The 14,133-nt window shown below is 41.8% G+C and overlaps 1 protein-coding gene across 9 annotated transcripts in view; it reads left to right on the forward strand.

Moving 5' to 3' along the window:
• Nucleotides 1-13,900, forward strand: part of ESR2 (estrogen receptor 2) — a 45,090-nt gene extending 31,190 nt beyond the window's left edge. For 8 of the 9 annotated variants that reach the window (XM_064422900.1, XM_064422901.1, XM_064422906.1 and 5 more), the window contains 5 exons: nucleotides 220-519; nucleotides 4,850-4,988; nucleotides 7,546-7,679; nucleotides 9,508-9,682; nucleotides 11,503-13,900. In XM_064422900.1, coding sequence (XP_064278970.1) covers nucleotides 220-519; nucleotides 4,850-4,988; nucleotides 7,546-7,679; nucleotides 9,508-9,682; nucleotides 11,503-11,692 — 938 coding nt within the window. In that variant the 3' untranslated portion in view covers nucleotides 11,693-13,900. The remainder of the gene's footprint in view (nucleotides 1-219; nucleotides 520-4,849; nucleotides 4,989-7,545; nucleotides 7,680-9,507; nucleotides 9,683-11,502) is intronic. The other variant, XM_064422908.1, reaches the window with a different exon arrangement.
• Nucleotides 13,901-14,133: the final 233 nt, after the last annotated feature.

The raw sequence follows: 14,133 nt of genomic DNA on the forward strand, positions 1-14,133 counted from the left end.
TTAAACTTTGTTTAGCAGAATAAACAAAACTCCTCAGATGAAGTCGGTGGGGACAAAGTTAAGTCCGCGCTGGATGCCCTAGAAACTTAACGTTCAGAATTACAACATCCAGTATTAAAGGGTTTTCCTCCTTCTCCCCAAACATCTGGGTTTACACAAGGGGGAGGTAAATTCTGTGGGGAAAAACTCTTCAATTCAACCACGTGGCTGTCATGGCAGGCTCGAGGAGAGAGCGCTGCGGGTACCGAATCCTGCGGAGCCACCGCGGCGCCGAGGAGCGCGCGCACTGCCTGGGCCGGGCCAGGCGGTACAGCGAGGCGGCCACGCGGGTGAAGGAGATCCTGCTGAGCGCCGTCAGCCCCGAGCAGTTCGTGCTGACCCTGCTGGAGGCAGAGCCGCCCCACGTGCTGGTCAGCCGGCCCAGCAAACCCTTCACCGAGGCCTCCATGATGATGTCCCTGACCAAGCTGGCGGACAAGGAGCTGGTGCACATGATCGGCTGGGCCAAGAAGATTCCTGGTGAGGAATTCAGGCTTGTTTTCTGTTTGTTTTGGTCAATGGTTTTACCTGGCAATGTGTCCTTCCTTCTTTGGGCGCATGTGAGTGCATGGTACCGAAGTCAAGCTTTCTATCCTGCTAGGTAATGGAGAGTTTATTGCTCTCAGTAATTAACCTGGATGGTTTTTGATTTAGACCCAACGTAACCCATAACTTGCTGTCTGGTCTTACTCAAATACTTGTGCATTTTGCTAATGTTCATTTTGTAAATGTTCAATATTACGACATCCAATATTAAAAGGTTTTCCTCCTTCTCCCCAAAAGTTTGGGTTTACACAAAGGAGGAAGATTCTGTGGGAAAAACTCTGTAGTGCAAGAGGTGGTGTTGTATGTAATTTCTACCTCAGCTATAAACACCTGATTAAGCTGATTTAGAAGGTTCATTTAACAACAGATTCTTTCCTTGTGTCTTGATAGAAGGTTTCTAGTAGTTGGTGAGAGCTGAAAGGTGTCCAAGTCCTGGGTGTCTACAATCGATTCATTTGACAGAGCTGCTACAGAAGAACATCAGTGGAGCTCAGTATTGATTTCAGATTTATCATGTGCTCTCCTTGAAAACAAAAGTCAGTAAGGGTTCTTTTTGTTGTTGGACATGCACTGCAGTACAACTGCCTGTGTCAGTGCCTGGAATGTCCCAGATGTCTCCATGGCATCATGGCAATGAACCATTTAACTTCTCACAAACCAGAAATGTGAGCATTTGCAGTTCCTTCTACATGAAGTACCCATGACTAAAACAGCCAGAATAAAAACTAAAAGTGAGCTGAAAACATTGAATAATTGGTGGACTCTCAGCAGTGTGGGGCTTGATCCTGAGCTTCAGATAGAGAGCACTGCTGGGGGCCAGCTCTCCCTGGATCCTCTCCTGGATTTTGTGAAGGATTCAGTGTGCTGGTGTGTGCCCTGCCCTTGTCATGGTGTGAAGTGTGAAGAGCTGCTGCTGCTGGAGAACACTCATGGAAAACACGACAGAAACAGTGTGCACAGTGCAGGAAGCAAACTTGGAGGAGAATATCTCATTTAATCCTTAAATTAGGAATTTAGCCATCAGGGAAGCGCATCCTATTTCAGGTCTAGGTGGAGTGGCTGATGTGCTTCCAGCTGCTGAGCACATCTCCCAGGGGCAGAGCACTCTCAGACACTGAGTTGGAGGGTCCAGGTGTGATGGTTTTGGGGTGTGCAGATTCCAGGCCAGCTGCTGGGGAGATGTTTGCACCCCAGAGTATCTCAAACCACGCTGGATGTCTGCAAAGTGATGATAGTTTTGCTGTTCATGTGGGATGTTTAAAAACTGAGAGCCCAAATCCTTTAGACTTGTTTTTGTGGCCTAAGGAACTCTGATAATAACTATGAAGTAACCAAGCATAAGGGGTTAAATGGTATCTGTTGTAATAATTTCTTCTCTAATAATAAAAATGTGATTAAGAGGTGCCATTTCAGAGGACTCCACTTAGTTATGTTTATCTGATAGGAAGTGAATTGTGAAGGAAAACCAGTCTTAGAAAACTACCTCATTTTAACCAATACTTCACTGGGAAAAAACCCCCAACCTTTTCCACTTTCTGATTATTATTAATTTCTATTTTTTAACTCAGAGACTTTTTTTTTTAAACAAACCCACAAACCCAATCCTTCAACCATTAAAGATTAATTATTTTTATTTTTCACAAGATCAGTTTCCAAACCAAACTCAGTTTTGGCACAGGTCACTTTTAGTTTATTTTCAACATATGTCAGAAATAAAAACTTTTTCTTGGCAGTAAGAAAACTGTATGAAGAAAACCCATTGAAGTAATCAAACTTCTTCAAAACAGTTCTTGGGAATGCTGATACTTTGTTGTCTCTGTTTGTAATAGGAGTGATCAGAAAAAACAGAGAACAGAAATAAACAGCATTTTAGAGCAATGCCAAAAATAGATGGGGTGTTTAATATCCAATTATAAGTGACACTGCTGTATCACATGGCAGTTGGACTATTAATTTCAATGTGGATTGATTTTTTTGTTTTTCATTAAAAAGCTGTGATGGCTAAAGCTCAGGACATGGAATTTTATTTTTCAAAAACTCTTGCCTTAAGGTAATCATGCCCATCCCTGCCTGGTTCCTGGAGGTAATGTCTTGGGAAAAAAAAATAGAGAGGTCTTGACTAATGGCCCAATGAGCAGTAATTTTACTTTCTGAAAAGCTGAATATTTGCTTTTATGTATCCAGGTTAGAAGCCCATTTTTATCTCTAAGTTATTATTGCATATTATTTTGACAGTCACTGGAAGTGAAAAAAATTCTGTATTGTATTAACAGTAACTTTTTTGCCTAAATAAGAAAAAAGCATGTTTATATTTTGTGTTTTTTTCACTTCTTAATATTTAATGACAGTCTTTTGTAATGAATTTTACTCTGTGGCTGTGTTTTTGTTCTGAACTTTCAGCCTAATGGAGTATATTTTTTTGTTGCTCAGTCAAATAGAAGCTGACATCTGGATTTTTTTCCTTCTGAATTCTAAGTATGTGGAACACAGCTTCTGTAATTGCCTTTTGCTTTGCTGACCTAGTCTAAAAGAGTTTACGTGGTTCATTGCTGAACCTGTATTGCAAATCAATAAGATGTTGTCACAATATCGAAATTTGGATTCATTATGCAGCCCAGTGTGTTGCTGGCCAGAGCAGTGTGTCTTTTCCTAGGTTTTAGACATCCAGCACAAGTTTTTTTCCTTCTCTGTCTTAGCAATTCAAAATTCAATTGTAAGAAATAGGGCCCACAATCTAAAAGACAACCAGAGAAAAATTATTAGTTTAATGTAGTCTGGAAGAAATAAATGGGGCTCCTGAGGCTGCAGTGAAAGCTGTGGTGGCTGTTTGGTGTCCTGCACCTTTGGAGCATGAGATTGTTAGGAAAAAGGGAATTAGAGTCCTTCTAACTGCTGTGCTCAATGGCCACAGCTCCTACTGCTGCCTCTGATAATGCAAATTTAGCAGATGACATCCGTGATAAATCTGGATTTCAAGAGCCTGTAGATTGAATCCTGGAACTTGGTCTGACATCACTCAACTGAGAGAGTTTTTAAACCTGATAATTCCTTGTTTATGCTAGAGAAATCAGTACATGGCAGTGTAAATGTTTATTTAAATATACTCTGAAATGTTGTTTCCCAGGAAACTGGCACTGTTGGTTTTCATACTCTTTCACACTTCCGTGAATATTTTCCTAAAAGCAGTTCTAACTGATGAGCGTGTGTGGCAGATAATCTCTTGTTGGCTGTGTGCTCTGTAGTAAATTCTGTGACAGTGGAACCCAGGGGGGAAGGAACCTCTCCTAGCTCCTGTTTACCCTTCTTGCACAACCAGAGGCACCAGCTTTGAAAAGCAGCACGTTCACAATGATAAAAGTGACCTTTGCCCAGTTCATGTCAGCCCCTGGCTGTCACTGGCTTCCAGCTGAGTCGTGTAATAAGTTTAAAATTCATGAAGCATTTGTATAAATTACTGACAGAGAGATTCTTTGGCAGCCCAAACATCTTGTGTGTGTTTTAAGGCCTCAGACAACCAGGAAGAACTTCAGGAAACCAGCCTGCCATGGCCAGGCTGTACCTGGATTTGTCACCAAGCAGTGTCAGAGATGCCAGCTCATCTGAAAATGGATCACCTTTGCCAGGGGCCCGAGCTCAAGAAGCTCAGCTTTGAAAACTGTGGCCTGATCTTGTTTTTGATCACTGAGCAGCTCTTCATCATATCTGTGTTTTCCTCCTTGACTGAACAGTCTGTTTTCCCACCCATGTTTTGATAATTTACACTTCTGATCTTTTGGTTTGGAGTGTAGGAATTTTATTTCTCCTATTTTTTCTTTTGACTTCTAGGCCTTATCTTTTCCCCAATCATCTTTTTTTTTTTTTCCTTTTTTTTTTTTCAGGGGAAGAGAAAAGGTGGGCTGTGACTGTCTCTGCCTCTTGGCTGTGCTGCAGTGTTATCTGAGGCCTTGCTAAAAGTTCTGGGGAGAAATGACTCATAGAATAGATCTTCTTCCAACCCCCTGCCATGGGCAGGAGCACCTTCCCCTATCCCAGGTTGCTCAGAGCCCCATCCAGCCTGGCCCTGAACACTCCCAGGGATGGGGCAGCCACAGCTGCTCTGGGCAGCCTGTGCCAGGGCCTCACCCTCACAATATTTCTTCTAACATCTCTTCTCTTTTAGGACAAGAACATAGAGCAGGTGACTCTGCAGTCATTTGAGTCTCACCAGCTGTATGGGACTAATTGCACTAAAACACCACTCTGCTTTATTCCAAATATTTTGTAGGCTTCATTGATCTCAGCCTCTATGACCAAGTGAGGCTCTTGGAGAGCTGCTGGATGGAAGTTCTGATGATTGGTTTGATGTGGAGATCCATCGACCATCCTGGGAAACTGATTTTTGCACCAGACCTTGTACTGGACAGGTAAGAGGAATAAATTTCTTGAGAACACTTCATTATTAGTATGGTTGAAGGTGGGAAAGAGGATTAAACATGGCAGATGTTATTAATACTTCATCTAACCATGTCATTTACTTGTGCTTGTAACAATCATGTCCTAAGGTTCCACATCCTTACAGGGCTTAAGGAATGCTAAGCTTTAAGCTTTATTGTTGAACTTGTGAATTCCTGAACTCCTGTAGCACTGAGTGTGAAATTTCTCTGCACTTTTCCCATCTTTTGGTGGTTTTGTTCCCTTTGTTCCAGGTCTCTAGATGCTGAAACTGTTGATACAGCAACACAAGGCACTACATTGTCCATTTGTCCCTACGTCCCTCATTAAAAAGAAGATATAGCATCAAGCAATATTTTAATTATTTTAAATAGGTTTCCTGCCTGTTTTCTTCCTGCCACTACAGCAGACTTCATAGTTAGCAGTAATAGTGAACATTGGAGCACTAGCCAAGAGGGATTTAAAGACCCCTAGCTTGCTGTTGGATACAAAGAATATTTTTTTCAAGGTACAGCAGGATGTTTTCAAGTTTAAAGATTGTTTCTCCATAGCATCATGTACCAGGAAGGAAGAATATGGATTAGTAAGGATGTTTTTTACAGAACCTTAGAAGGATTTGACCTAAGCTTCACATTGGTAAAAAGTTAGGCAAGCAATCTACTCTCTTGGGTAGTTTTAAAATATCTTTTCGTTTTTCAGCCTGGGAAAATTCAGATTTTCACCAGTTCTGTGACTTGCAATCAACAATTATCATTGTAGATACAGATAGGCAAAATTGGCTAATAAAAAAAAGAAAAATTTCTAAAACAGAGGAAATAAATGTTATTTGCTCATATAAAATTCAATTCAAGGACATGGTGCACTGTTCAGCACATTGACCAGAAATTGATGAAAATGTACAATACATTTAATTGCTCAGGAGTCAATATGTGCTGAATAGAGTAGGAATATTTGATGTATTTCTTCATTTCCTAAAGACATGGCAGAGTGGGAGCTTACAAGTATCTGGGCATGCTGTAATTTTATTCAGGACATCCTTATATGAACCTGGTCTGTAACTTGATTGTTTCTATCTTAGTTGAACTTAGAATCCCAGAATGGTTTGGGTTGGAAGGGACCTTAATAATCATCTAATTCCTGCCATGGGCAGGGATGTCTTCCACCAGGCCAGCTTGCTCAGAGCCCCATCCAGCCTGGTCTTGAACATTTCCAGGGATGGAGCATCCACAACTTCTCTGGGCAACCTGTGCCACTGCTTCAGCACCCTCACAGTGGGGAATTTATTCTTAATCTCTAATATAAACCTACTCTCTTTCCATTTGAAGCCATTCCCTCTTGTCCTGTCCCTCCAGGCCCTTGTCCAAAGCCCCTCTCCAGCTCTCTTGGAGCCCTTTTAGGCCCTGGAAGGGGCTCTGAGGTCTCCCTGGAGCCTTCAGATACATTTCATAATCTTTGCAGACAATATTTCTCTGGAACCTCTGTCCTTGTTTTGAATCTGACAGCTGCCTGTCCTTCTCTAAAGCTTAATTGAGAAACATGAGAAATTGGGCAATAAAAAATACTTTTTTCAAGCAGAACCTGCTGCCCTGGGTGGTGTAACCTGCATGTTCCTCCCTCCAGCCTGAAAGCTCAGCACCTTTCTCTTGGGATCCAGTAAATTTCTTTTATTCTCCTGCACTGCTGTGCGTAAATCTGTCTTGTTTTAAAAATGTTACAGAGAAAAAAATCTCCCATTACAAAGAGGATAAGAAGCCTCCCTTTGAATACCGTTGTTGTAGAGCTTAATCACTTTTTTAGTCCAGTACATATAAAACAAAACTCACAAAAAATCCGGGAGCAGCACCTTCAGTTGTTTGAGATTTGCCACTGCTGAATTTAAACAAATAGGAATGACTTGTTTGGGGTGTTTTTCAGATCTGAAAATAGGACCATTTCTCATATCCAAGATGGGGAAAGTTGCATTCTGTAAACACTTGCAAATATAAAAGTATCCAAACCACAAAACCACCAAAACCCCAAATACCTTCCAATACCTACCCAGAAAAAAGTGCCAGGAGATAGGAACAAGAGTTGTTTTATTCTTTAAAAATATCTTGTTATTGCAAGCAACTTATTTTAGGTAGTCTTTCTTTTTTAGCAAGTGCTGGGGCCTCCAATAGGTACAAACATTGTTGTTGGTTGTGGGTAACTCCTTATGAAAAAAATCTGGAAAATTATTCAAGGTGGTACTGTGCCCTGCACTACAGGATTTCAAACTGATTATCCAGAATTATACAGGCTGAGATGATACAGAAATATGATCACACTTATTGCCAATCCTTGCAGTTAATGAGAAAATCAGTTTCTCATAAATGCTGACCTTTCACACCAGTGTAATTTTCAATTCAGATTTCATGATAGAGCCTTTTAAGTTCTCCCAAAGATGAGATATAAGGTAGGCCTTCTGCAGCCTCCTTCATGCTTTGACTTCTGTCTGAGTCAGTTCCTTAATTCTATTTTTTTGGTAACATGTTGAATGTGTTTCCATAGGGATGAGGGGAAATGTGTAGAGGGAATTTTGGAGATCTTTGATATGCTCCTGGCCATGACCTCGAGGTTCCGAGAGCTGAAGCTGCAGCACAAGGAGTATCTGTGTGTCAAGGCAATGATCCTCCTCAATTCCAGTGAGTATGTGCTTGCCTCTGGTACTCACCAAACTGCACCTTCCATTTTGAGGGTGGCTGGGAAATCGGCCTCAAAAAACCCAAAGTGTCAAATGATAAAAAACTGTTGGAAGAGAATAATAGGAAAGGATTTGTCTCTGATAGATTGTACAGATTTTTGCTCAGGAAACTTCTCAGCTGTATAATTTCCTGTATTTAGGGGCCTGTTCTAAGAGCTGCATGGAAGACCCCAAGTTCTGATAGCTTCTCATAAGGTGGGGCTCATGGCTCTGGCTGTGGATCTGTCCTTTTGGATGGGAAATTTTGCTCCTATCTCTGTGGATCCCAGTCATGTGTGAAGTTGCTATACAGTCCTACAAATCTGTCCTTAATTCTAGTAATACCAGTTACTCAACTGAGTGATGATTAATGGGGCTTAAATGTTCCTGTTTAATGATAATGAGTTGTTTAGAAATGATTGACAGTACTCAACAGTTCTGCAGGATGAGTTTCAGGACAGGAGCTTTGCTTTGCAGCCTCTCTCTCTGTGTGGTTTTGCCAGTTTAGGGTAGCCTGCAGTAAAATTTATTTTTTCCCCAGAACATTTCATAGTCAATATTGACAAAAAAAAAATCCCACAACAAAATAGCAGCTAGGCTATTTACATCTAGTGCTTTCAGCAAGAAGCTGCTGCATAATTCTTAGTCCAGTACTGAAGGGGAGCAGCCCAGCTGCAATCCCCTGGATGTGGTTTAGTGATGGCCTTGGTACTGCTGGATCAAAGGTTGGACTTGGTGATCTTAAAGGTTTTTCCAGCCTAGATGATTCTATGATTCTGTGGATACCACTATTTCAACAGACAACAAAAGCTGTTCTTTTCCTGTATTTTCCTAAAGTATCCATAAAAAAAAAAAACAGCCAAAAAGCCCCAACCAAACTCCACACTCATCAGCCATATTTTCTTCAAAGTTCATGTCTCAAAAGATCTGTCCATTCTCTTTTTCTACTCTCCTTTCTTGACAAAATTAATAATTTGCCCCTAATTTTCAAGGTGTTTTGGAGCTCTGTCCTTCCATAGGTATCTCTGAAGGGATGGTTGAGATTTTTTCTTTCCCTTGTCCCAGGTCTCTTCTGCTTTATCAATAATGTTATTGTGTGTTTCCAGACCTTCTTAGTGATGATTTCTTTATTTCCTTCTCCATACCCCCAAACCCGTTATTTTTCCTTCTATTTTTTTTAATAATTTGTTTTATTTTATTTTTGTGGGGTTTTTGTTGTTGTTGTTTTGTTTCAATAGTTTTAGGGTTTTTTCCTTTTTTTTTCTTTTTTTTTGGTTTGTTTTTGTTGAATTTTGAGGTTTCTCACTGCAGACATTTGCTGTATTATGACACCCTTAGTGATCTGTAGGGAGACCATGACCAGCTGGGTCACTCTGAGCAGTGTCACTGACATGTTCTCCTTCCTCCCTGTTATATACTCAGGGAAAAAAAGGGGTTTTTTTCAACAAGAAAGGATTAGAACAAGCATAATATTATAGTTCATAATAATTCAAAAAACAAGGTACAGGGGGAAAAAGCCCTGAAGAATGGAGAGCACATCATGACCTGACTGGAGGCTCTATGTGCAAGAAGTCTTGGGAGGATTTGGAAGAACTCACTTTGCAAATGATGGGGCCATCAAATTCAAGCTCAATGTGCCATATGGAGCATAATTTGTACAGTCTTGAGGGGAGTATCAGGGCATGTATTTCTGTAATTTTGTTGAAATATTACATATTAAAAAAATCTACAGTCGCACCTTTTTTTTCTTCCTCACTAGCAGCAAATATTTCTTCCTCTTCTCTGGTTAGGCATGTTCCCCTTGTCAGCAGAGGAACCTGAAAGCAACAGGAAGCTGCACCACCTGCTCAACGTGGTCACAGAGGCTTTGGTGTGGGTTATTGCCAAGAGTGGGATCCCCTCACAGCAGCAGACCACTCGCCTGGCCAATCTGCTGATGCTCCTCTCCCACGTCAGACACGCCAGGTAGGGTTTGCAGAGTGTGTGCAACACTTGTGTTGTGTTACTCTTTGTTTATCACAGCAAAAAAAGAGGTGGCTGGAACTCCAGGGCACTCCTGAGGGAATCCTGGTGCTGCTCTGCACCTCTCTCACTGTGAGGCTTTCCTTCCCAGCACAAGAAAACAGGCAGTAAACTCTAGTGCTTGCTGGCACTCAAGGACATGATGATATTAAATGCTGTCTTAACTTCATTACATTAAATTATTTATTATAAGTCTGCCTGAAATGTTTAACAATAGCAAAAATTGAGCCTTTTAGATGGCCTTTCATCCAGCCATCAAAACTCTTCCATTCAAAATGAGAATCTCTTACAAAACTGATCTGCAGTGTGGGCTTTGGTAAAGCAAAGTGGATTTGGGGGGCCATGTTTTTCCCACACTGAATTTGTTGTCTTTTACATGGAACCACAGAGTTTTTACCAAATGACTCAATGTCAAGCTCCTGTTTTTTCCATGGGAAGTGGCTCCAGTTCCTGGACCTTCTTGAGAGGTCCATCTCTGCTTGTGGTACAGTAGACTGAAATACACATCCTACAAAAAGTGGTTTTGATTTTCAATCTGTTTGTCATTTTAAATGATTACCTAGAGGCCAGCTGTTGACTAAGCTGTCTCATGGCTTGACCTTGGACTCTGTGTCCAGGGAAGATGTCCTGGGACCAGACTGGAGCAGACAAAGCAGAGCTGGGCATATCTATAGGGATACTGAAAAGGGGATGGTCACCTTTGCAATAAACTTCCTGGGAGAGCAAAGGGCAGCAGCAGAGATCTGATGGTGCTGAAACACAGCTTTGACAGTCAATTTGTGGACTGGGGTGACTTTGAGAGCTGGCCTTGCAAAAGCTCCAGCGCCAGCCAGAGCTGAACCTGTCTCATGGCTCTGATCTCTGCCATCACCTGGGTTGTGCTCTGTGATGTGACTCCACATCACAGCTTGGCAGAAGCTGTTCTGGCATTCTGTGAACAAACATCACAAATCTCTGTGAAAGTTTTATATTTTCTCATCAAGCCAGGAACCTTTATGCTGTGTCTTCCTCAGCCAAAGTCTGGAGGCTGCTTGTTGTGTCCTGTCTCCTTCAGGTTGCTTGGTGCTGGTCAGTCAATTAGGCTTTGGTCTGGAAATAATTCAGAGCTGGGTGTGGGAGAAGGGCTGCAATTTCTTCTTGTCCATTAACATATTCATAACTCCTGAATTGCAGCAGAACCTTGTTTATCTGGGAGCATTGCCCCCTTCCCAACTCAACTCTCTGCTGGCTGTCTGCTGCTGCTTCCACTGGGATAGATTTGGGGTTGAACAAGCACCCTTAGATTTCAACCCCAAACCCCTGAGTGCATCTGGAGTATAAATATGTGTGGCTGCAATGGCAATAGCCATTTTTAATCCAAACCATGATACAGCACTGAGTGTTCAGGCTAGCAAGGTGTCATTGTATGTTACTGCATAACAGAAAGATTATTTTAAAGTCTGCAGCCACTGCAAGGTCCTCTCACTGGACATGCAGAGAGTAAATAAAGTGCTTGAAATTAGCTGGGTAATTAGGTCTTCCTACTCAGTCAGGTAGGAGAGGTAGCTAGTCGTTAGTAACCTGCATGTAGTAAATCCCCCTTCAGCCTTAAAGTATTGAGATGTTGTTACTGTTGGTAGTGGTAAGTGATCTCAGGGACCCCAGCAGTTAAAGCCTCTTAAATCCAAATTTAAAAAAGGGATTCTCTTGAAACCATGAGTGTGTTTTTCTTCTCTGCACTGTTGGAGCCAGACTGCTGAGTTATTTTCTTTTCTCTTGCACAGTAACAAGGGAATGGAGCATCTCCTGAGCATGAAGTGTAAAAACGTGGTGCCAGTGTATGACTTGCTGCTGGAGATGCTGAATGCTCACACCCTCCGAGGGCAGAGGAAGCCCCTGGCCACACACCCTGAGTTTGGCCCACTGGAGCAAATGGAGCCTGGAGACAGCCTGAGGAATGGGGCACCCCAGTAATTGTGCAAGACCTGGAAATGTGAGGCTTTTTCAGAGCTGTGGGGGAGAACAGAGCTGCTGTGATGGGGCTGCAGAAGTGTGACCGCGCGTGGGTTCCCATCCCTCTGGATTTGCACATCGGTGCCTCGGGAGAGGCCGCGCGGCGCTCACCTCTGTGTTTCTGACATTGCAACAGCTGCACTGCTGTAGTGCCTTTTCTGAGACTCTGCAAAAGCACCTTATGAAACCAAGCCTCAGAACAGCACTGTGGGACAGGGGATTGCTGCCTCTCCTTCTCAGAACTGAGAGGGAAGGGGACAGGTTTGAGAAGCTTGGAGAGAGCACGTTGGTCTCTTTCTCCCAGAGCAAGACTTTTAAGAACTGACTGAACAACGTCCTCTTTCAGCAGGGGATGGTGTGAAATGTAGGACAGCATCATTTGGGACAGATGTTTACCTCTGTGTGCTGGTCCCTGGGGAATGCCTGCTCTGCAGCTGATCTAGATAAAGTGCCGAGATACAGACAGCGTAAAGGAGCTTATTCTCAAATATGCAATGGCTGCAAGAGCCTTCATTTGAAGGTCATTTGAAATAGCTTCTAGGGTCAGTTCAGAGCCTTTGCAGAAAGTTTAAATTGATCTTAAGTTTGTATTTTGTGAGCCTGTTCCTAACACTCACATTGTTATCTGCTTATAATTCTTCAGTGCTTTAAGCAACGACCAAATCGTCTGAATATCTCAGCCAATGCTGACCTTTGAAATGTGTTTTGTCTGTGAGATTATCATGTTGTTTTATATATTTATTGATGATGTTAAATCTATTCTAATAATTAGGTACAAGAAGTTGCTCTGTGAATATTAACTGTTTGTATTTGTACATGATCTGCTGATCAGGCCTTGTGAAACCAGCTAGGAAAAAAAAAAAAATCTTCCCACCCCTTTGACTGGTGTGTGGAATTACGTCCTGCCCACCCAAAACCTCTTGCAGGGGGTGAGGCACTGGATGGGAACATGGATGGGGATCTGTTTTTGTCTGCTGCCCTGAGGTTTGCTGCTTGCTTGTTCTCAGCATGCATGGCACCTTGTGCTGTGGTCTTCATATCTTTATAGGAGCCCTCAAAGAGCGAGGATGGGGATAATGGTAAATGTAAAGACAGTGTGAAGATGGGGATAACGTAAAGCACTGCTTTGCTTTGCAAGTGTGATGACTTGTTTGAATTACACTGAAGATGTAGTGGTTTAAACTTCCTTTTTGTGCTGATTTCTGCATGTGTTTAAGCTGCACTGAGTAAAAAAAAAAAACAAAAACAAAACAGATTAAATAGCCTGGCTGATGACCTCAGAGATCAGCAGGGTGGCATCATTCATTCTGGTAACTGTCTCTCTACATGGAAACACTTAAATATAGCACATGCATGGTCTGGGCATTATGGTGAAATGAATTGGGATCACACCAAAAGTCTATTTTGAGCCCCTAAGTCTTTTGCATTAGGGACTTTGATTAGTATGCCATTTGCATATTTTGAATATTCGTCAAACCATTAATCTTGGTGGTTTTTTAAAGCCAAGGACAGTATTTTTTATAGGAGGTTTTCACTAAGTTACACATTTGTTGTCTGTTTTGATCTTGTACTAACTATACCAGATGCTGCTGCTGATCTAAATTTTTACTCTCTGCCTTTTTATTGTTTTTAAGAAACTGTAATATAGCTGTGTCCTTCTAAAGATGTGTGATATTTACAATGAAAAAATGTGGGTATAGTCTGGAATTTATTGGTACTTTCATTTTGAGAGATGTTTTGCTGTGAAACAAACCTGTCTCAGTATTTCTTGGGCTTGATGTGTTCTGGCCTCATTGCCTGTTGTGTTGCTCTTTCTCTGATTTTCCTTATCCTGTGTAATATTTTGGTTTAATACAGTTTTTCAAAGAAATGTTTAAGTGATTTGTTCGTTTTGCTTTGAAAGTGCTAAATTTGTGTACAAATCTTGTTTGAAGAGAAAATGGGAAAGACTGGGTACAAATAATGAAATTACCTTCTAGATGGAAATTTGCTGTGGATTGACTCTGTAAAAGGGATATGCTGCAGTTTTGTGCTGTGTGGTGGTGTTCATATACGTTGCTATTAGTAAAGTGCAAATAGGAAAATGATGTGATTTTAACCTACTTTTTGTCTTGTTGAACATGATTTTATTAAAAGTTACTAACGATGCTTTAAAATGGGTGAAAGTCATCAGCTGTGGAGTCTGGATTAATGTAGCTGTGTTCATACTGGGGTGAGGAGAAGATGCTCTGAGGAGGGGCTGTTTGATTGCTTTCCTTCACTGCTTGGCTGTGACTCAGTTTCTCCTGGGACCTGGCAGGTGGGCTGCTGCTGCTGCTTGGAGAAATGGTGCTGCACTTCTGGGATGTTCACAGAGGTGAGCAAACCTGGCTCAGGCAAGAGGGACAATTGTCATGAGTTTA

This window comes from Passer domesticus, chromosome 6 (genome assembly GCF_036417665.1).
Source record: "Passer domesticus isolate bPasDom1 chromosome 6, bPasDom1.hap1, whole genome shotgun sequence".
NCBI lineage: Eukaryota > Metazoa > Chordata > Aves > Passeriformes > Passeridae > Passer > Passer domesticus.